The following is a 23,723-nucleotide window of genomic DNA, read 5'->3' as shown; positions in this document are numbered from 1 at the left end:
AGTGAAGAACTACCAATTCACCAGCTTCTAAGCAGAGTATGCAGCAGGCCTATAAAATGGAAAGCCTGCTCCCCTAGAGGATCCCTTGTAAAGTTATTCTCCTGAATAAAAAATAATAAAGAATGATAATGCCTATTAAGGAAGGAGCACACTACTTCCTTTTTTTGGCACTTAAGCTGGTGTTTTTCTTTGCTGCAACCACAGGTCAATCCATGTGCAAAAATTTTATATGTATGACCCATGAGGAACTCAGGGTTTCCTAAAATGGGAGTCATAGGGAAAGCTCTGGCTGGTGAGAAGGGAAAAGTATCTTTCTAATTCACGCAGTGTTAGACCTATTAATGGATGTTTATGCAAAGATTTAGGTGCTTGTTGTCCTGCTTTTGGTGTTCCAGCTAGTTGCACAGACGTGCAATCTTGCTCTAAAGAGACCAAAAGTTTAAACTCACTGGGCCTGCACCAGTCTATACAATTAGTACAGTTTAAAGCTGGATTGCCCCTCTACCTCTTAACACTGATTTTATAAGTACTGCAAAGGTGCAATCATTGTAAGTTATTATTATGATACAGGATTTATATAGTGCCAACTGTTTATGCTGCGCTTTACAATAAAAAGGGAGACAGTACAATTACAATATAGTTCAACACAGAAGGAATAGGAAGGCCCTGCTCGTGAAGCTTACAATCTAAAATTCAATCCTTTTCATTTCTTGTAACATGTAAAACACTCTGCAGTCTGGCACTTTATATCCTTATATCACTTTAGTCTGCTGTACAGAATAAACCCATCTAGAACTTTTGCTCCACACAATTCAGTTCTTTCTCCCTGGTCACCATTTCTTAATCAAGCCTTCAGCACTTTTGTTCTTGGCTATGTTAAGCTTTCTTCTGCTTGTCTCACTTCACTTCCCTTCAAGAAAACACATTAAAAATCTTTCTTCTCAAAAAGGCACTCTTTAGGACTTCTCTTCCAGGACCTAATAATTCCTGATCTACTTGTTAAATCTGGCCCATAGACAAATTCGAAAAGACAGTGGCTAATTCAGTTATGTGTTCCCAAAGGGGAACTTCACCCAAAAGAGGAAGTTCTGCTTCTCTGCATTACCGCTTCTCTGCATTACCCCCCTCCTCTAACTTTTGGATGTTTGTTTGGGGAGCAGTGTGTGTGTGTGTGTGTGTGGGGGGGGGGAATCCAGCACCTGGTTTGACATCCAGTACCTGCTTTTGGGACATGTCACAAGTCCCAGAAGGCTGCAGGACCATTGACACAGCGCAGTGTGGCCCACTCTTGCGCAGTGGGAAGCCAGGTGTAAAGCCAGAAGGAGTTGCGGCCGGCTTCACACAGTTAGCATGGCGGCGAAGAACCAGCCCAGGTGAAGACAGCGCTGGATCCCTGGACAGTTGATAGGTAAGTGTCGTGTTATTGAAAGCCAGCAGCTACAGTATTTGTAGCTGCTGACTTTTATTTATTTTTTTTTTTGGGGGGGGGGGTGGGGGTAATGAACCGCTTTAAAATGGAATTCTGAGCTTAAAGCAGAGGTCCAGCCTGGGTGAAAAAAATTAAGACAGCAGCTACAAATACTGTAGCTGCTGACTTTTAATAAAAGGACACTTACTGTCTAGGTAGCATGCCATGTCGGCACCCAAAGCCAACCCGTCCATCAGCTCCGGGTGCAGGCGCCGGCATCCTTACTAAGGGAAAAAGGAAGCTTGCGGCTTCACAGCCTGTTTCCTACTGCACATGCGCGAGTTGCGCTGCGCTTTCTGAATGGTCCCGCTGTCTTCTGGAACCTGTGTGTCTCCCAGAAGGCAGCGGGGGGGGGGGGGGGGGGAGGGGCCGGACATGGCGTAGATCGCCTCACAAGATTCCAGCAATCTTACCCGGAAGGGGGAGCGGATACCTGGTTTTGGCAGGTATCTGCTCCCCCCGAAAGGTGCCAAATGTGGCAGCGGATGAGTGGAGGGTGCTAATAAGTGGAGCTTCCACTTTTGGATGGAACTCTGCTTTAACCCTAACTACTCTTAAAACTGTCCCCTCTCCTAACATCTATGCTTACTAACGTATGTATAAAAGAGCTGTATACTTTCCTTCAGCCCGCTCTGGTCCAGTCACGTGATCCCTGTGTTAGCCAGTGTGACTGCAGGGGAGAGGAGAAAGCACCGACAACAGATGGGCCATGGAATCCTTTTGGTAACGGCACTACTTTAGGTTTTACTAGTTGTTGTCGGAGTGCTCTCTCTTCTCCCCTCTCTTCCCCCCTCCGCTCACAGGAAAGGTCACGTGACCGGACTGGAGCAGTATGAAAATAGGTAAGCATACAGATTTTTCTTACTCAGATTATTAAGCATAGGTGTTAGCTGAGGGTAGGGGAGAGTTTTCAGAGGGGTTAGGGTTAAGCTCAGAGTTCCAGTTTAAATAATCGTTAATTACCCAGTGGGAAAAATATGGAAAGCACTAAGGCTACTCGCTGCTGCAGTACTCATAGGCTGCCTGAAGGGGAGAGCAGTGTGGTACTTCATTTGTGCAACTCCTCCTTCCCCATCCATTCAACAGGTTAGGGGGTTGTTCTTGCCAAGCTGTACAGCTACTGCAATGAAGTCGCGTACCTAACTATGCTTTCTGGCAGGATTGCCTGGATCACAAAATTGACTGCTCAGGACTCCAAATCATTTCACAGCTATAGCAGTTCCCATTTTTGCATTCTAACTATATGTTTACTGTAGATCAATGGTTTCCAAACTGCAGCCAGGGGGCTGAATGCGGGCAGCCCTTTGCTTGCTTTCATCCGGCCCTTGGGGCAATATTTCCTCCACTGTCAGCAACAGTGGAGCATAGTTCCTGCCACTGACACCAACATTGGTGCACTATTCCTCCCACTAATACCAATGGTGGGGCACTATTTCTCCCACAGTCACCAATCATAGGGCACTATTTCTCCTACTGACACCAATGATCGGGCACTATTCCTTCCACTGAAACCAACAATGGGGCACTATACCTACCACTGACACCAATGATGGGACACTATTCCTCCCCCTAACATGCTGTTTACTCCCTTTTGACACCATGAAATTTTCTGCTCACGCTGGCCAGTCAGGCCCCCCTAGAGTTTGAGGGACAGTAAACTGGCTCTTTGTTTAGAAAGTTTGGAAACCCCAGCTGTAGATTGTTACCTAAAATTCAGTAAACAGCTACTGTTGCCACAACTACTTCTGCTAAACTTTCTTTGCCTTTTATATTTTTAGTTTGTAAGGTCATTTGGGCAGTTTTCACTATCATGTTTTTTTGTATAACCAGTATTGAGGATATTTTCTACAATAGAACAATAATAACTTGCTAAGTTTAAGTTAAATTTTAGTATGGGATGTTGCATGATATAGAAGGGCAGGACAGAAAAATCAGTATTTAACATCTTCTTGAGATAGGGTGGTGCTTTCCTGGGCATCAGAAGCCTGAAATGGAAAGTGATTAATCCATGAAAACTGTCACCTCAAGATGTCTACAGGCATTGAGTTATTATCTCCATCTTGAAAAATTTCGCCAATACATAATAACAATTTATCATGTCTCTTTCAAAAGGGTTTGAAGTAATGCCTGAAATTTGAAACAGGTCACTGCTGTATGTGAAGTGAAGGAGAACAAGGATATCAATCAACAAGTGTATATACATGTAGAAAATGGAATTCAAATTACAGTATTTATCGGCGTATAACATGCGCCGGTGTATAACACGCACCCCAAGTTTAGGAGGGAATTTTAAGGAAAAAAATGTTTTAAGGAAAAAAACTTACATTTAAATGCCCATCAATGCAGCCTTATCAGTGTCCATCTGCAGCCTTGCACAGCGTCCATCTGCATGCTTGTCCAGTGTCATTTGCAGCCTTGGCATCATTTGCAGCCTTGGTGTCATTTGCAGCCTTGGTGTCATTTGCAGCCTTGGTGTCATTTGCAGCCTTGGTTTCATTTGCAGCCTTGGTTTCATTTGCAGCCTTGGTGTCATTTGCAGCCTTGGTTTCATTTGCAGCCTTGGTTTCATTTGCAGCCTTGGTGTCATTTACAGCCTTGATGTCGTTTGCAGCCTTGGTGTCGTTTGCAGCCTTGGTGTCGTTTGCAGCCTTGGTGTCGTTTGCAGCCTTGCAGTCATTTGCAGCCTTGGTGTCATTTGCAGCCTTGCAGACTTATCAGTGTCCATTTGCAGCCTTTCAGCCTTGTCAGTGCCCATCTGCAGCTTTGTCAGTGTCCATTTGCAGCCTTGCCCAGGCTGCAGTTAAACTGCAGCGACTTGTCAGTGTCACTGCAGTTTGAAAATGGCACCGCCGAGACACACAGAGCTGGTCCTGTGTATCTCAGCGGCTCTAGGCCGCTTTCGGCTCCTCTTGTAGTCCTGCCCGGTATGGGCGTGATTGTGAGCGGAGCCGCGCGCCGCCCATATATATAGATAGCCGAGTGTACTAGGTTCGGCTAGCTCCGCTCACAGTCACGCCCAGTCCCTGTGTCCATCATAGGACAGGACTGGGCGTGACTGTGAGCGGAGCTAGCTGAACCTAGCTCGGCTATCTATGTATATCTATGTATATCGGCGACCAGCGCTCGCTCCGCTCACAGTCAGTGGGGGATCGGCGTATAACATGTACCCGCGATTTTCCCCTGATTTTAAGGGGAAAAAAGGTGCGTGTTATACGCCGATAAATACGGTAAGTGCATATATATATATATATATATATATATATATATATATATATATATATATATATATATATATATATATATTCCCCCCCCCGGAAGAGAAACTATAATAGTTTTAGGTCACTTTGGTTTTTTTTTCTTGTTTTCTTTATGTTTATAATACTAGCTGTATTGTAATGTGACACACTCGGGACTGTGACCTTTTACATGTGTGGAGACCATACATACACAATATTTGTTGCCGAAGTAAACATTTCATTCTTTGGCCTGAACCCGCTAATAAGGGACAAGTCACTCAGAAGAATCACTGCTGAAGGGTCATTTAGTTGTGTAAACCAGTGTTTTTCAACCAGGGTGCTGTAGATCAGCATCATGAGTTGCTATAGTTAGGGCAGGCCGGGCGCCAGCACCATAACAAACAACCAATGACGCTCTAGGGCTAAGATGTACGGTGTCGTTCATTGCTTTGGTGATGCCAGACGGTTCGTCCGCATCATGGCAATGCATGACTGAACCTGGGCAGGGGGCATGCAAGGCTATTCCCAGCATTCAGGAGAGGACAGAAGCCTGCCTCCTCCAGACCTCCTTCACCCCTTGCTGGCTGCCATGCTGCTGGAGCAAAAAGGTAGGGCTCCTATGTGAAGAGTGAGCTCTGTGATGGGGGGTATCTGATTTCATGGGGCAACTTCTGATGCGAAGAGGGGCTTCTTATCTGAAGGCAATGGTTTGCTTCATCCCAGGTGTATGTTTCCTGTTGCTAGGCACCATTTACATTTTAGACTAAGGTGTATATCTTTTATAGGGTGCCATGACTGAGAGGTTGAGAATTGCAGAGCCTTTAAAACACCTAAAGCTCCAACTTTTGGTTCAAAAGCAAACAGCAAAATATTAATGTGGTATGTCTTATATTTACTAGCAAAATTTGTTTGAATTCTGACCACCATAAGAGCAATATCTTAAAATTTATTTAGGGTATGAAAATATGTTTGGAGAGCATTGTTTGCCAAATTTTTTGTTCAGATTGGTAATTCAGAATGTTGTTTTGTTATTTTCAGTTCTTCGTAAACTGACTGTCCATGGCTTTACAGAACCTCACCAGAATGCAGAGACTATGGTAAGAAAATTTAGTATGGTAATTCCTTGGATTCTTTGGGGTCATCAATATAAATAGTTGCTACTTAAATAGTGTCAAAGAAATTAGGACTGCAACCTAATTCCTGGAAAGAGGCAGTGGAATTAGATGGTTACTGTTAGTGCCTCTTTTTTATCAATTAGGTTGAAATAAACTTGTCTTCTTGCTAAAGGCATTAAAGAAACCCTGCCACCAAATAGGAAATTGCAGGTAAAGGCACTGAAAAAATACTATATAAATGCTTACTTGCAGTGTTTTCCCTTTCCATATTTGGATGCACTTGCAATGCGCCTTTGAACTTGCTAAAGAAAGAGTCAATACCTTTAGTGTAAAAGTCTAAACAAAGTCCAAATCCCTTGTCTGGCGAGCGGCTCCATACCTTGTTTGTTCAAGTGTTTATGATCTATTGGGGATGTAGGTGCAATTCTTTTCCTGTTTTTTTAATAATAAAACAGCAGTGAGCACTATATCTTTTTATTTGTCTTCCTTGGGCCTAGTCATGAGAGTGGCTGACCTTAGCTTTTCTATCTGCTGATTTGATTCTTAGATTGCATACTGTGAACCCATTCTGGTGTGAAACTCATCCCTGCTAGAGATGCTGCATGTGAAGCCCTAGTACTGGACTATTGATTAAAAAGACATGCATGGTTTGATCTTTGTGATGACGTTCAGACATTTAGGGTGAGAGAGAGGCAAGGTGAAGGTTCTGCATGGAGAGCACCCCCTATAATCTGCATCACGCTAAAGAAATTATTCAAGATTGACGAATAATCATCAGTAGGAAAGTAGTAAATTCGTACAAATAGTTGTACAACCCCAAATTCTGTGAACACAAATCCAATAATACACACATAGTAAATAATTGTGAATATATCAGTGTAGATTCCCAAATGAAAACACATAACAAAAAATAAAACTAAACATAAAACAGCGTATGGTGTCTTTAAATTTATTTATGAAATTCCATAAAAAAAATAAACTTTTTACACTTGCAAAATAAGGATCTCCACCACTATGGAAAGTTAGGGCATACTCTCACGTCCCAAGATGGACATTTTAAAGTATAAAAGGTCAGATCATACAGGCTCCCTTTCAGAAAAGCTGGAATCAGCTGTAGTAGATTCAGGTCTCTTTAATCCCTATGGGTGTGCTCAAGGAGAATATATTTTGTTGCAGTCATAAAAAATATTAAGGACCAACAATAGTACTCTCCATTTCCCCACAATCAATAAAATCTTTATTCATTAAATCCGCACTCACATTATAAAAACAGCTTGAATCGATAATGTATACAGAGCAGGGTAGCTCCCGCAGCTCACCATACTAGGCTGATCACGCTGACATCTACACAGGCTCGGTAATTGCTGGATCGCTGCTAGGTGAAAACACCATCAGCGCTGAAGACTCAGATTTCCTAGCATTTAGTTGGGCTAAATGCTACAACTACTAATTATTCCATAATCTTGATTAGTTTCTTTAGCGGCGTGCATGTTTTTTATTTTATTTATAGGTTGTGCAGGCATAGCAGGTAATTATTTTGCAGTGGGAACTGCAGTGGTGTGGGGTATGGTTTTTCAGTTCCACTTCAGAAACAAGCTGTGAGCCTGTTCATAAAAGAGCTTTATACTAATTTGGCAGCCATCATTTTCCATTGTGATTTGTGGCTGTTTAGCTGCTGATCACATGCACATATGAGGAAGTTCCCAGACTCATTGTACTGATAAGTTTGTAGTCGTTGAAGCAGCAATGAGCTTACAGTTTGAGAATCTGAAGCTACCATAAGGGTTGTTGACCCAGTTTGCTGTAGGCAATTCTTTAATGCTGTAATAGTTGTGGCGACAGCAGGAATATGGTTATTGCCTTTGGCAAGATGAGAAGTTTACTTTAAGAACAGAAACGGCAAGCAGCTCATCAATTTAGATGAAGATTTAATTTAGATTTAGAAAGAAGTTCACATAGGAGAGGCAGTTTATTACATATGCATGAAACAAACACATGCCTCAGCATTTAGCGCATGTTAGCTAACAAAACAAAGGATTACAGGTTTGGATGTCGTATATACACCTTACAAAGTACCTCTGGAGGTATGGTCCTCTGCAATTAATAAGAGTGTAGCACTGATAGCAGTTAACACGCAGTATTAAACCCCCACCGTTTTTTTAGCTCAACACACTGAGCACAATAAAATAAACATTCCCCAATGAACTATTTGGTAAAATTGTTACCCAGCACTTGCAGTTTATAACTTTCAATTCTGCAGGCTCCTGTTCTTTCAGTGTTGCTTCCCAGAAATCTCAATTGTCACAGGAAAGTGTTAAAGCCTAAGTTTAGGTACATAAAAAAAATAGATCAGCACAGGGGATGTTATTTACATTTAATGTGACATGTCCCTTGTGCTGGTGCAGCTGTCAGTGAAAATCCACAGTCCTCTGCCCCCCCCATTCGATACCCCTCAATTGTATTCTTCTAGTGCCGGGGGAGTTAATACCAGTGCTGTACCTGTGACAGACACTCATCAGGAGTGCTAATTATGCCCACCCTTTCTTCCCCCCTCTCCTTCATTCATAGAAACTATACTATAGCTTCTATGAATAAATAGCAAAACATGAATGGAGGAGACAGACCTTTCATTCATCCTCCCATCCTCCATTCATAGATCATTTTGGAAGCTGTAATACAGCTTTTATAAATGGTGGAGGGATGTGGAAAGGTATAATTGTCACTTTTGCTGAGTGCCTGTCACAGGTCAAGGGCTGATATTAACCTTTGCAGCACCAGAAGATTACGGCTGCAGGGTATGAAAGGGAGCAGAGGACTAGCTGGCGCAAGCACAATGAATGATTTGCATTGAGTGTTCCCTGATGCTGATTTTTTTAAAGCCTTTTTTATCTAAACCTAAGCTGTAACAGTAGAAATTGCAGTCCCCAGTCAGTCTGTTAGATTGGAGAGGGGAAGGAGGAGCAGGAGCGTGGCTTCCCATCCTTGCCTACAGGGGTCTGTGTTTCTATTGATGCACACAGTGTAGGGAGACACATCTCTAGTTCCGGCATGCAAGGGTAGACCCATAGGATGCTGCACAAGAAAGGAGCCACTCTAAAACTGGAAACTTAGGCCAGCTGACATGGCACCAGCTTAACCTGCAACATAGACAAGGATTTAAAGATAATGAAGCTGCATACTCCATACATGATTAAAGAAGAAGTACAGCCAAAGCTTGATTTGGCTATACTTCTCCTGTGGATTACAGGAGTGCAGATTGTTCTGCACTCCTGTGACTGGTTTTCAGCAGACAGTGGGCTGTAGCCCGCTGTCAGCTGACATCACAGAGCCAGTCCAGGCTGGGGAAAGATCGCGACCATATGGTCGGGACTCACCCTCATGCCTGGACCGGCACCAGGCTCAGCCTCTCAGCAAGCCGCTGAGAGCCTATGCCAGCTGCTTCCACCTAGGTAAGTATTATTCTGAATTTGTTTCCCCTTACTTATCTTTTAAATCAGCTTCTGAAGTGCTGGGGGTTTATTATCGCTTTAGCACTGGGTTTCTCAACCTTTTTATTTTGGAGGATCCCTTGGCAAAAAGTTTGAGATCTTGTGAAAGCCCTGAAATAATGATCACATCTACAGCTCACAAAACATTGGTGTGAGTAGAAAGCTGTTAATATAACAGCAAATTTGTTTGAAAAATAACATTAAATAATAGAATCAATATTAATACCTATTTAATGTGAAACTTGTGCTTGCTTTTTCTGCACAGATGCTCAATGCTGGGCCCAGCTTGAGGTAAATAGTGTACAGGGGGCAGCAGGGCAGGATAAAGGGGGTCAGGAGGGCACAGTACATGGAGGAAGCAGAGTATAGTACATTGGGGGGTGGGGGTGGGGGGTGGGGATAGGAGCAGGGCACGCTATGGGAACAGGTCACATTACATAGGAGCAGAGCGTATTACGTGGGAGCTGGGCACGTTATGGGGCACACAGCAGGGCACATTACTTGGTGTACACAGCACATTGCATAGGACACATTACACTACCGGTTTCCTTCATATGCAGAGCTAGGCAGGGAAGTGGCTGCGATCAGTCCTCTTGTGGCACGCTGTTCCCCACTAACCCCTCCTCCCCACCTCTCCATCCCAGGTGATGTTTCATACAAGCACCTGAGTTGGACAGGAGGAGGGAGAGGGTTGGTGGGTATCAGCGTGCCACAGCTAGCACTATTACAGCCACTTTCCTGCCTAGCTCTGCGTGTGTCAACAGAGAGGATACGATCTACCCGTCAGCTGCCTGTGACTGTTGGGTCACGGCAGAACCCCGCTTGAGAAACCCTGGTTTAGCAAAAGGTTTCCTTGTGACTGAGCCAGGGAAGTTTATACAGTGCATTGAAAAAGTATTCATACACCTTGAAATTTTCCACATTTTGTCTTGTTACAACCAAAAACGTAAATGTATTTTATGTGATAGACCAACGCAAAGTGGCACATAATTGTGAAGTGGAAGGAAAATGATAAATGGTTTTCAACATTTTTTACAAATAAATATGTGAAAAGTGTGGCGTGCATTTGTATTCAGGCCCCTTTACTCTGATACCCCTAACTTAAATCTAGTGGAACCAATTGCCTTCAGAAGTCACCTAATTAGTCAATAGAGTTCACCTGTGTGTAATTTAATCTCAGTATATATACAGCTGTTCTGTGAAGCCCTCAGATATTTGTTAGAGAATCTTATTGAACAAACTAAGGTTCTGAGGGCCAAGGAACACACCAGACAGGTCAGGGATAAAGTTGTGCTAAAGTTTAAAGCAGGGTTAGGGTCTAAAAAAAAAAATCCCAAGCTTTGAACATCTCATGGAGCACTGTTCAATCCATCATCTGAAAATGGAAAGAGTATGGCATAACTGCAAACCTGCCAAGACATGGCCCTTTACTTAAACTGACAGGCGGGGCAAGGAGAGCATTAATCAGAGAAGCAGCCAAGAGGCTCTTGGTAACTCTGGCAGGAGTTGCAGAGATCCACAGCTCAGGTGGGAGAATCTGTCCACAGGACAACTATTAGTCGTGCATTCCACAAATCTGGCCTTTATGGAAGAGTGGCAAGAAGAAAGCCATTGTTGAAAGAAAGTCATAAGAAGTCCCATTTGCAGTTTGCGAGAAGCCATGTGGGGGACACAGCAAACATGTGGAAGAAGGTGCTCTGGTCAGATGAGACCAAAATTGATCTTTTTGGCCTAAAAGCAAAATGCTGTGTGTGGCAGAAAACTAGCAATGCACATCACTCTGAATAGACCATCCCCATTATGAAACATGGTGGTGGCAGCTTAATGTTGTGGGGATGTTTTTCTTCAGCAGGGACAGGGAAGCTTGTCTTAGTTGATGGGAAGATGGATGGAGCCAAATACAGGGCAATCTTAGAAGAAAACCTGTTATAGTCTGCAAAAGACTTGAGACTGAGGCAGAGATTCACCTTCCAGCAGGACAACGACCCTAAACATACAGCCAGAGCTACAATGGAATGGTTTAGATCAAAGCAAATTCATGTGCTAGAATGGCCCAGTCACAGTCCAGACCTAAATCCTATTGAGAATCTGTGGCAAGACTTGAAAATTGCTGTTCACAGATGGTTTCTAGCCAATATAACAGAGCTTGTGCTATTTTGCAAAGCAGAATTGTACTCTTTAGATGTGCAAAGCTGTTGAGACATCCCCAAAAAAGACTTGCAGTTGTAATTGCAGTGAAAGGGGGTTCTACAAACTATTTACTTGGGGGGGGGGGGGGCTGAATACAAATGCACACCATACTTTTCACATTTTTATTTGTAGACAATTTTGAAAAACATTTATCATTTTCCTTCCAATTTACAATTATGTGCCACTCTGTGTTGGTCTATCACATAAAATCCCATTAAATGTGGACAATTTCAAGGGGTATGAATACTTTTTCAAGACACTGTATTTACATAACCTTTTTTTTGGACAACTGTTTAGTTCTTCGTGTATTGCTAGTATTAAGGTTGTTACATTTCTGTTCTGCAATCCAATGCTGTTAGGAGCTTTAAAGGGTCTATAAACCTTAACAATGAATTTCTCTTATTTAATCCCTTTTGGTCTGTTTAACCACTTCAGCCCCCTTCCTGACCAGAGCATTTTTTGCGATACGGCACTGCGTCGCTTTAACTGACAATTGTGCAGTCGTGCGACGTTGCACCCATGCAAAATTGACGTCCTTTTTTTCCCACAAATAGAGCTCTCTTTTGATGGTATTTGATCACCTCTGCAGTTTTTATTTTTTGTGCTATAAACAGAAAAAGAACGACAATTTTGAAAAAAAATCAATATTTTTAACTTTTTGCTATAATAAATTTCCCCCAAAAATATATAAAAAAACAAATTTTTTCCTCAGTTTAGACCGATATGTATTCTTCTTCATATTTTTGGTAAAAAAAAAAAAAAAAAATCACAATAAGCGTATATTGATTGGTTTGCGCAAAAATTATAGACTATTATATAGTCTACAAAATAGGGGATAGATTTATGGCATTTTTATTATAATTTTTTTTTATCGTGACTGCGGCATTATGGTGGACACATCAGACACTTTTGACACTATTTTGGGACCATTGTCATTTATACAGCGATCAGTGCTATAAAAATGCACTGATTACTGTGTAAAAGACACTGGCAGGGAAGGGGTTAAACACTAGGGGGCGATCAAGGGGTGTGTCCTAGGGCGTGATTCTAACTGTGGGGGGGGATGGGCTACTACTCACTGCTCCAGATGACAGAGAGCAGTAAATCTCTGTCATGTTTCTAGGCAGAACAGGGAAATGCCTTGTTTACATAGGTATCTTCCCGTTCTGCCGCTTTGTGACACGATCATGGGCCCCTGACGGACATCAAGTCCGCGGGCACGGTCACGCTGTATGCTGCGCACGCGTCCATAGTGCCGCAATTTAAAGGGGATGTACCTGTATGCCCATTTGTCCAGCCATGCCATTGTGCTGACGTACATCATCGTGCACTGGTCGGCATTTGGTTAATATACAATTGTAAAAATGTACAATTGAAAGTGTGTTGTCCAAATCTACCTGTTGGTCATGCAAGAATTTTTTTCTGTGCATAATAACTTTGTATTCTCTGCCAGCGCTGCTTTCTAATCCGCTACATTGCTCTAAAGCCTGGTACACACAGGTCGAATACATTCAACAGAAACTGTCCGACATCTGGCCTGAGTGTACACCAGCTTGTCGGAAAGAAGCCAGCCAAATGGGCATACTGGTAAACCAGCATCTAATTGACATCCGAGCCAAGGGCTGCCAGCGCTGATCAGTGTGTTCTGGTGGGGGGCAGTCCCCCTGTCAGAACACAATAGCTCAGCAGGGAGATCACTGTACTAACATCGGATAGTTAGTAAACAAGCTCCTCCTGAGCTCCCCAACCTGCTGGGTTGAATGAAAAAAAAAAAAAAAACTGTTAGTGCTTACCAGGCTTTAGATATCTGCGAGGACTAGAAAACCATACTCTTCTATATTATGAGTAAGCACAGTTAGTTGTGTGATATCATTTTGGAGTCCCAACCCACCTTCCCACACCTGGACCTACTCTCCAGGAGCTGTGTCTTTCTCTGCTCTTCATACTCTTCTATGTTAGGGCAAGTTTTTGTAGTCTTGTCCTAAGCAGGGATGTGCTCAACCATGTTCAGACACCGAGTCAGAACCCACCTGAGCTGTCCTGCCAGGAAGCTGTCACTAAGGACAGCCTGTAAATGTGCAGCTGCAAGCCTGGGAATTCCTCCACAGCTTATGACTGTATGTGTCAGTGACGGCTTCCTAGCGAGCGTCACCTTAGGACAGAAAGTGGGTTACAAGAAGACGGAAAAAACCCTAAAAAATTTCAGACATGTGTCTGTGGACTGGTAGACTGCAATATGTTGGATTTTTGTTATTTGGTTTAACGTGGTATTAAACCCAAAAGCAAACATTTATGATATTACAGCTTACCAATTCTTAGATGTGATGGCTGCATTTGTTTACTTTTTAGGCTTTCTAGCTTTTATATTCATCTTATGATTCAGCCAGTAAGTGTGCGGTTTTTCAACATAACAGGCTCTCCTGCAAATGTATCGGCTTGTGTTAAGACAAGCCATTTACCACTGACCTGGGGAATTTACAATGATCAGCTTCTACTTACTCATGTAAAACCTTTATCCCTAAAGGGAAAAATCTGTTGCTGTAACTGAAGTATGAGCTGGAGTTTTGCTTCAATTTGTTAGTCTACATCAACAGTAGGACACAATCCCTCCCAATGACACCAACAGTAGGGTAGAATTCTTTCCAATGGCACCTTTGGTAGGGCACAGTTCTTCCCAATGACACCAACGATAGGTCACTATTCCTCCCAATGACACCAATGATAGCGCACAATTCCTCCCAATGACACCAATGATAGGGCACAATTCCTCCCATCTTTGGTGTCAGTGGGGCATTTTTTTTTTTCCACTGACATCAAACCTTTTACACTCCCAATGGCCCTTGTCCAGCCCCCCAAAGTCTGAAAGACAGCAAATTGGCCCTTTGTTTAGAAAGTTTGGAGACCCCTGGTCTATCCTAATATGTATATTAAGATAGACCAGTGTGCCAGTACATCTAACACTCCCCTCCACCCAGAAAAAAAATTATACTGTGCCTCTGTGCTCCTTCATCCAGGATGGGGGCACTTTAATACAGGAGGTGTGTTATTGGCCAAATCACCAGGTGAAAACACAGGTGCAAAAAGCCTAAAAAATAGAAAACGAATGCAGCCACCACAACTAAGGATTGGTAAGCTGTAATATATTACATTTTTGGTTTTGGGTTTAATAACGCGTTAAGTTATAGAACAAAATACCTGAACAAAGTGAAACTATTAAGCAGATTGAGGTCAGCTACACCTATTATATTGGTTTTAGCCAACATTGCATATCCTTATCCATATTATGGGGATAATGCAAACATCTTTTTCTTATAAACTGACAAACGAGAGAGAATGGCTTCAGTGCAGAGTTTGTCCACCCTTGTAGAAAATCACATGCCTGTCTATTTCCCTCATTCAAGGCTAGCATAATCAAGAGACAACTCTTCTGATACACCTTGGCTTTTTGTGAGCCAGTGCATTCATAACATGTCCAGGTCACAGTAAATTTGGCATTGTTCTTTAGAAATGTATCCAGAACCGTTTTTAGCCTCTGCTAGTTTTGTAAATATATTTTTATAGAAGACATTTGTAACATTGGTACATGTGGGAGAATAGGGTCATTTCTTTTCTTCTATAATCTTTTCTAAAATATGTTATTTTGTAAAGCAAAATTGAAAAACTGAACACTGTTTTTATAAATATATGTGTTATAATTTGTCGGTTGCCTCTGATTATTCCCCAAGCAATGTTCTGTAAGCAATTTCTACATAAACATAAATGAGTTTGTAGAGAATAATACAAAGATAGCTGCCTTATTCCTGCTTGGCCCCTATTTGATAAATGCTGAAATTTCCAGATTCCATCTGTAATATTAAAGTAACCCTTATCTCCTTTTCACATATAAACTAATGATTTTCAGCAGAACATTTGACTTTGTGTTTCCTCTAGTGAGTACTTGTACTGGTATGTTATATATGTGTGTGAATGAATCTGCCCATCACACTCCCAATAGATCCTGCCTGTAAAGTTCATACAGCGTTAGATTAACTACATGACCCTGTAAAGCGGTTTTATTGATAAGCTGTACAGGCTGTGTCCTCCTCACAATTTCAGCTCTTGCCTGGGTTATTTTTACAGGTCTGTCTGAGATTTCCTGCCGTGATCTTTCCCTGCTGTTATGATAGTTACGGAAGATGGAATGTGATTATTTTTTGTCAGTTTACAGCTGAGTGACAGACTGTTAATTGACTATTCGAGCACTACCTACATGATGAAATGCTATCATGGATAATTAGTTTCTATTAACACACTGTGTTCATAGAATGCTAAGTATCTGATCTGAAGCCCGCTGTGTCATTGAGATATGATGTAATGTCCACTGCTTCAAACGTCTCAGGGAAAAACCTTGATGACTAACATCACACTTGTACTACAGATAAACTAACCAAAGCTGCTGTAACGTTGGCACCATTAAGTTGCCATTTTCCAAGCTGTCTGGAGGCCTCACTATAAACAAACTGTATGTCAGGGTATGGTGCACACATCTACACTGTGACAGACCCAATAGGGACAGGGGCTTTTGGACGACACTGCTGCCACCAAATCTGACAGACCACCTGGCACCCTGCTTGGGTGCCTCTGCCAAGACACATTTTTCTCCACTCTGGAACCAGGAACCAGGCATTATAGCTGAGAGCTAGATGACACTACCTTTGGTGCAAAATGGAACTGACTCTTTATTGTAAATTCACACAGAATATACTGTACACTATAAAAAATCCGGTAAGAGCTGGATCACATTATCCTAAACAATGCAAACTGTAAACGGTAACATCAGTACATCTGATGAACAGCTGCCATAAACAGTAATCTAATTAACATAAACATATAAGCACCCCACAATAGTTTACTAACAAGGTAAAGTGGACACAATACTAGTCACATCTCCTAGAGGAATAGCAGACTGAAACAATAGGTGACTCAATTAACAATGGGAATTCACTCCTAGGAGGCACACAATGGGGAAATTATACCATGAGAGAAAGACACCGTAGTAAACATATAATAGTAGGAGACCCTAGCATCAGGTTGTTCTGAGCTGATTATGTTAACATCTGCTCTGAGTCTGGGAGGGGGGGGGGGTTGAAGCCATCAATGCTGATTTGGGCATACAGGCCCCAAAATCTGTATCCAGGTCCTAGGTTCCCAGAGTCTGTGTGTTTCAGGGAGACATGGACCCGTCAACTGATGCAAAACCACTGCAAAGGTCCCCCAGGCACACACCTCCTAAAGAATAGAGCCCCTTCAAAAGCCAGGGCCCATAGGTAGGCAAGAGGCTACCCTGCAGTCCCCTCCAGAAGCCCCTGTCCCGGTTGGGTCTGTCAAATTCACATTCCCTCAGCTTCCCACAGTGTGGTTGTTCATGCCTGAGTAGCTCCTTGCAAATGTAGACTTTCAGAAAGTCTGTATTTACATGAGATTGCTGTAAGCTTCAGTGGCCTACACAGTCCTTAGAGTGTAATTCAAAATGGCATATTTGGAATGAGGTGGAACAAGAGTGTCTGGGCCTGGACTTGAACCTGGGACCTCTGCTGTGTCTGGCAATGCCTTGTCCTGCTGAGCCTCCTGGAATGCTGGACAGTTCCCTGGACAGTTCCTTGAATGATCCTGCCTTGAACCTTGTTTTTCTTGAACCTTGAATTCTTTGCTCCTCCCATGATCTTCCTGTTTTAAGCCATGTCTCTGAACTTCCTGTTTGCCAAATTATTGTGCTCTCTCCAGCTAATATCTCACTTTTTTCTGCCGTCCGTATTTCGCTACCAATCATTACCGACCTTTGGCTTGTTTCTCAACAACTCTTCTGCTTAATCCCAACCTGCAACCATTCATTACTGACCTTTAACTTGTTTACTGACTATGATTCTGCTTGATCCCTACCTGCTATATCTGCTACTAGACCCCGGCTTGCTCACCTCCTGGTGAGGTGATCCTGAGGACCACAACCTTGTACTAACAAGCAGCCAAACCCATCTCCACCATCAGGAGCTCTGGAGAATACCAGTTAGTATTTAGACTCCGCACTTCAGGTGAAACCCGTGCTATCAGCCAGGGTGACCTGCTTGTATATCTGTCCCACTTGTTGGTGGGCGCTGCTTCACTTCTATAGCTGCTGGCTTCCAAGTCTGACTCCAGACTGTGACAAAGAGCTTTGCATGAATGTGTAGATGACAGATCTTTGGGAATTCAGTGCTATTTTTGAGTCCGCATAGTCTCAGATCTCAAACAAATGAAGCATTTCTAGTACCTTCATAGATCCACATGGTAGATGAAAAAAATTAAACTTATCCTCCCTGGTGAAGAGGTGCTTAAGAGAAGATATAATCGCAGTCTACAAATCTGTGAATGGTGCCTCTAGCATTGGGAGAAAAGTATTTAACCAGAGGTCTCTAAAGAAGACACGCAGCCACAGAATCAAGTTGGACATGAAGGGGTTCAATCTTAACCTGCGTAAGGGGTTTTTTACTGTTAGAGCAGTAAGGATTTGGAACTCCCTTCCACAGTTCTCACCTAGTGTCTGTAGCGTTTTCTCCGTTTTTGCAAGTGTCTAAAATGTGGTCATAGTGCATTTGCCAGCTATTACAAATGCCTGGAAGAAGATTTGGAAAACATGAAATAGTAAAGAAACTGTATTGTGCTTGGTAAGCTCTCAAAAGGCCTACTAACTGCTTTTTAATCACTCCCATTGTTTTAAATTTGGGAAAGCACAGGCAGTTATGCGTGGATGAGAGCCACAGGACCTTGCAAGGAAAATCAATATTGACTGTCTCAAATTAAGCTGCTAATCAACCGCCTGCTTTTGTATTGACCCATTTGTCCACCTAAACAATCCCTTGGATTTATAGAAAAAAAAGAAGGTTATTATGCTATGTCCACAATAAACAACTAGGTAAGATTTTTTTTATCCTGCACCCTATGCTAATTTGGATTAAAAGAATTACGTTTTTTAAAGAACCCCTAAAGGACCTCTGTATTCACAGCATACACTTACGTTTTATAACATCAGCGTTTTAGTAGCAATAGAAACAATAGTTATATCTGACAATCCAATATACGCTTACTTGACAAATCTCCTTTCATGTCGTGAGTGCTGCCTCTCTTTGGCTGCATTCACCCCTGAGCGTAGTGCCTTTGAGCATTTTTCCAGCATTTTTCATGCGATTTTGGTGCATTTTTGCACGTTTTTATACAGTGTTTCTGAGCTTTTGCCTTTTTATTAGCCAATAGAGAAAACTATCGTCTGTTGCATCATTTGATGCTAGGTTTTTCCACTTTTTTAGCTTTTCCATCAGCTTTTATTTCCTTTTTTATCATTATTATTATTCATTTTTTAATATAATTGTTTTTTAGGGTTATCTTAGAATTAGGGGTTAGGGTTTGGATTAGGGGGTTAATATTTTATTGTCTTTTTATTATTATTTATTTGTGTTTTGTTAGGGTGTTAATGCTACTACTACTAATAATAATAATAAATGAATAAATAAATGTAAAATAAACACACAAATGTATAAAAATAATTATAAATACAATAAATGAATACTAATATTAATAATTCATAATTACCCCTAACCTTTAAAAAATGCAATAAAATAATAATAAACACCCTAGCCCTAACACAAAATAAGAAAAATACATTATTATAAATATTATTATTATTAATGTATTTGTATTGTTTGGGTGTTATTATTTAATTATTATTAATAATAATTTAATATATATTTTTAAGGTTAGGGGGTTAATAACTTATTATTACATAATATGAAATATATTTATTATTTGATGAATATTAGTTATTTGTGTATTTCTTTATTTTACATTTATTTATTTATATATTAAATTTTGTTTCACATTTTTTTTTATTTGAACAGAAAATTTTTGTAAAAACGTGTTAAAGCACACAAAAACATGCAAATCGCTCGTTTCAGTTAATTTTTATGGGAATAAAGATGCTCCAAAAATGCGCAAATCTGCCCAGTTTGAGCTACTAAAAAAGTTCTGAACTTTTTTGAGCTTCAGGCGTTTCGGCTTCAGACAATTTGAAGTGAAGATGTGAACCATCTCCATAGGGAATAATTGAGTTTTTCTCCTCCAGCACTTTGGAACTTTGAGCTTCAAGCTACAAAACGCTGAGGTGTGAATGGGGCCTTTCCACAACTTACTGGATCCCCTGCATGCTTTTCAGCTCCTTTTCTGCTGTTTACTTCCATTGCTAAGGACTACATATCCCATGGTACCTTGCTGCCTGCAAAAAGTGATTCCTGTACTGACTCCGCCTCCTGAAACTCCTCCTTTCACCACCTCTGTAGTGTGAAATGTGTGACACAGCAGTGACTACTAACAAGGCATAATGAATACGTGTCACAGAATTCCAGGAAGAAAATTTGTGGGGATCTTCTAAAAAGTTCACAAACTTAAAGATCAATCAGAGTAATAGAAGAAGGCTAGAAATAATTGAAATACAGTGTGGAAATGAATACATGATTTTACATTTTGGCTAGTTACTCTTATCAGCCCTAATTAACCTGTTCCTCAATCTCTCCCTTTAGCTGTTATTTTCTGCTGTTTTCCAGTTTTGTTTTGTTTTTGTCAGTGTTGCATAAAAAAATGCAAGATTTTACTTAATAACTTTGCCATGCTTTGTACCAGAAACATAATTTTAGTGTCATTATTAAGAGGACAAATTATAGTATAAATATAATATTTACAGTTAAACAATTAATTTTAAGAGAGAACTGTTGTCTTTGCTATCCTACGTTTTAGCTGTACAGAAAGGTTAGTAGTGTAAATGTAAAAATTGCTCTGTTCCATAAAGGGTATAAAGGTACAAGAGCTGAAGGTGTTAAGAGCTTGATGGAAAGCTCAGGCAAATTGCAGCGTTCATGTGTTTTAGAAGATTCACTACATAAACCTCAAATATGTAAACTGTTAGCACTGAAAACGTGGTACAATATTCATTGCCAAGGTGTGGCCAAGACCTAATGTTGTCCAAACACTTGTTCTATAAAGATAGATCATTACATGTATGGAATACAGTCATTTGGAACTTCTGTCAGCAAAATTGTGTGATGTCTGCCCCTGCCGTGTATGGTTAACAAGTCCAAGATAACTGAGAAAACGTCAATTCTCTACACCACACGTGTTAAACCCGCGGCCCGCTGGGCCATTTCATGTGGCCCTCGCACCTCATCTGCAGCTGCGGCACCCACCCTCATCTCCGCCCCCGCCATGTCTCAGCATTCAGCAGCAAAGAGTAGGACAGAATTCCTCCACCAGATACTGCACTTTTAAATGCAGCCGCAGCACCCTCTTGTCTCAGCATTTAGCTGACTCCAGTCTACCTCTGGTCCTCCTCCAGACCCTGCACTTTCTGCTACACAGCTCTTCCCTCAGCTTCTTCCTGACAGCAGCACAAGATAAGGGTGGTGCACTGTGATGTAAGGGAGGGTGAGGGTCTCTTGACTTCTGATGGTGGGGGGATCTTGACATCTGATGTAAGGGGTGTCAGCTGTTAATTTTAACAGCTGACAACCTTTCCCTAAGCTGAATTTCTCAGCTGCTCTAGTAATATCAGCTGGCCATATACCCTCTATAGAGTACTGAGAATCAGGAAAGGTTGCACTTATGAGACAGAAAAGAGAAAATAACAAATCACCAGCAAACTCATCTCACCCGGTGTCACTCCTGCAACCTGAATGTGGTATAGCTTGATGAAAATGTATGGCGTTGTCATTTACATTATTATTTATTTTGCTGTTTTCTGCCTAGGGTTTTCTTCATGCAGTATTTGATCGCCTGAGACAGTTCTTGGAGTGCAGTAAGTATCTGATATATAAATGACGAAGTTTGATTTTTTTTTAATGTTGGTCCTCATTACCTGTCTTCTCCAGTCAAATGTGTATTTGTGTCCTAAAGAATAACTTCTCTTTTGTATATCTACCCTTTAAATTACCTAAACCCCCACAGTCTTGCATTTACCTGTCCATGCTCCTGTCAGATTCATGCCATGGGGCCCAGTGGGAGCCCTACAGCTGCTGCTCTACAATCGGACCCTCATTTCTTCTGCACATGCACAGAGAAAATAGTTACTATGGATAGGCAATCCATCATTGGAACACATAATAGACATCCGTTCTATTGAAATCTAAAGGGTTTTTTTTTGTGTATACAGTGCATCCGGAAAGTATTCACAGCACTTAGCTTTTTTCACCTTTTGTTATGTTACAGCCTGATTCCAAAATGGATTAAATTAATTATATTCCTCAAAATTCTATTCTACAAACAATACCCCATAATGACAACGTGAAAGAAGTTTGTTTGAAATATTTATTGCAAATGTATTAAAAATAAAAAAAAAATCACATGCACATAAGTATTCACAGTCCTTGCCATGACACTCAAAATTGAGCTCAGCTGCATCCTGTTTCCACTGATCATCCTTGAGATGTTTCTACAACTTGATTGGAGTCCACTTGTGGTAAATTCAGTTGATTGGACATGGTTTGGAAAAGCACACACCTGTCTATATAAGGTCCCATAGTTAACAGTGCATGTTAGAGTACATACCAAGCCATGAAGTCCAAGGAATTGTCTGTAGACCTCTGAGACAGGATTGTATCGAGGCACAGATCTGTGGAAGGGTACAGAAAAATTTCTGCAGCATTAAAGGTCCCAATGGGCACAGTGGCCTCCATCATCCGTAAATCGAAGAAGTTTGGAACCACCAGGACTCTTCCTAGAGCAGGGCCTCCCGGCCAAACTGAGCAATCGAGGGAGCAGGTCCTTAGTCAGGGAGGTGACCAAGAACCCGATGGTCACTGACGGAGCGGAGAACCTTCCAGAAGAACAACCATCTCTGCAGAACTCCACCAACCAGGCCTTTATCATAGAGTGGCTAGATGGAAGCCACTCTTCAGTAAAAGGCACATAATAGCCTATTGGACTATAAAAAAGTCCAATAAAGTGACAATGTGCTTCTTGGAAAACAGTACCCCATAAGAAACGCACTCACCGCAATTATTCACCCCACAAGGAGGTATTTCACCTTCACAGTATGAGCCACTGTGCAGCCTGTGGAGTGGGAGGAAACTTCCTGTCCTGTGTTCTCCAAGTGCCTCCTTGTCTGTGATGTAAGTCGTCTCCTCACTGTTAACCTCTTAGATGAGGTGAGGAGACCACTTACATCACAGACAAGGAGCACATTGTCACTTTATTGGACTTTTTTTATACACCAGGGTTTAAGGACGGTATATGCATATTTCTGAATCCAGTTTTACAGCAACAATATACACCAGTCATATATGTTGGATTTTTTTGCACAGAAATGTCACTTTAAATTGCAGGTTTTGCACAGGATTGTGTTTTCGTTTAAACATAACAATATGCATTATATATAAGCGGTTAGGTAGCTTTTACACAGTAGGATTTTTTGTGGATTTTTGTGAATATACAAATATTTATTTTCTGCACTTTTATTGTCACTTTTTGCACTAAATGCACCTGTGATACACACCCCTCAAGTATTTAGAGGTTGTAGGTCACCTCTTAAGAGCAGCGCCATACCTATCCCCTCTTTTTCACATTTCTTTTAAATTCACCTTAGGGTGAATTTATTGATAGAGGCTGCAGCTCCTCATTTTTCATTTTCACCATAAGCGTGGGGGTCTAATAATTTTTTCACGAGTGAGCTCCTGCACCCAGCATCATCCTAGGACCCGGCCTTCACTTCCCTGTCAGGCGGAGCCACGGAGATATCTCTGCCCGACAGGTGCTTCCGAGTCACTGGGAGGCGGGAAGAGAGAGGACCGTAGAGAGCTACCGGGCACCACAGTGAGTGCGACCCAGAGAAGGAACCAACCAGGCAGTGCATCAATAGTAAGCAGATGAACAGCTACAGATGAATTGGCTAATTCTGGGTGGAGGGGAGAGGTGAGCTTAATTAGTGCATTAGTGGCACAAGTATCAGTGTATCAGAAGGGGTTTAAAAACACTGACACCACTGCCACTAATGCAGCACAAAGGGGTTAATTAACTGACACTGGTCAATAATGCATCAGTGACCAGTCGCAACACATTAACCCACGTCATGCTGCATATTACTGATACCATTGGTAATTAAAGACTAGAGATGGGCTCGGGCGTGTTCAAAACCTCACGTGCCCCACAGATTGATTTGTTTATTTTCCCTGCT

General features: G+C 41.7%; 1 protein-coding gene across 1 annotated transcript in view; it reads left to right on the top strand.

Moving 5' to 3' along the window:
- IPO11 (importin 11) overlaps positions 1-23,723 on the top strand; it is a 677,548-nt gene that overhangs the window by 148,744 nt on the left and 505,081 nt on the right. The window contains 2 exon segments of the mRNA XM_073623616.1: positions 5,743-5,801; positions 21,302-21,350. Coding sequence (XP_073479717.1) covers positions 5,743-5,801; positions 21,302-21,350 — 108 coding nt within the window.

The sequence above is a fragment of the Aquarana catesbeiana genome, linkage group LG01 (genome assembly GCF_042186555.1).
Source record: "Aquarana catesbeiana isolate 2022-GZ linkage group LG01, ASM4218655v1, whole genome shotgun sequence".
NCBI lineage: Eukaryota > Metazoa > Chordata > Amphibia > Anura > Ranidae > Aquarana > Aquarana catesbeiana.
This window is presented reverse-complemented; position numbering and strand designations above follow the sequence as displayed.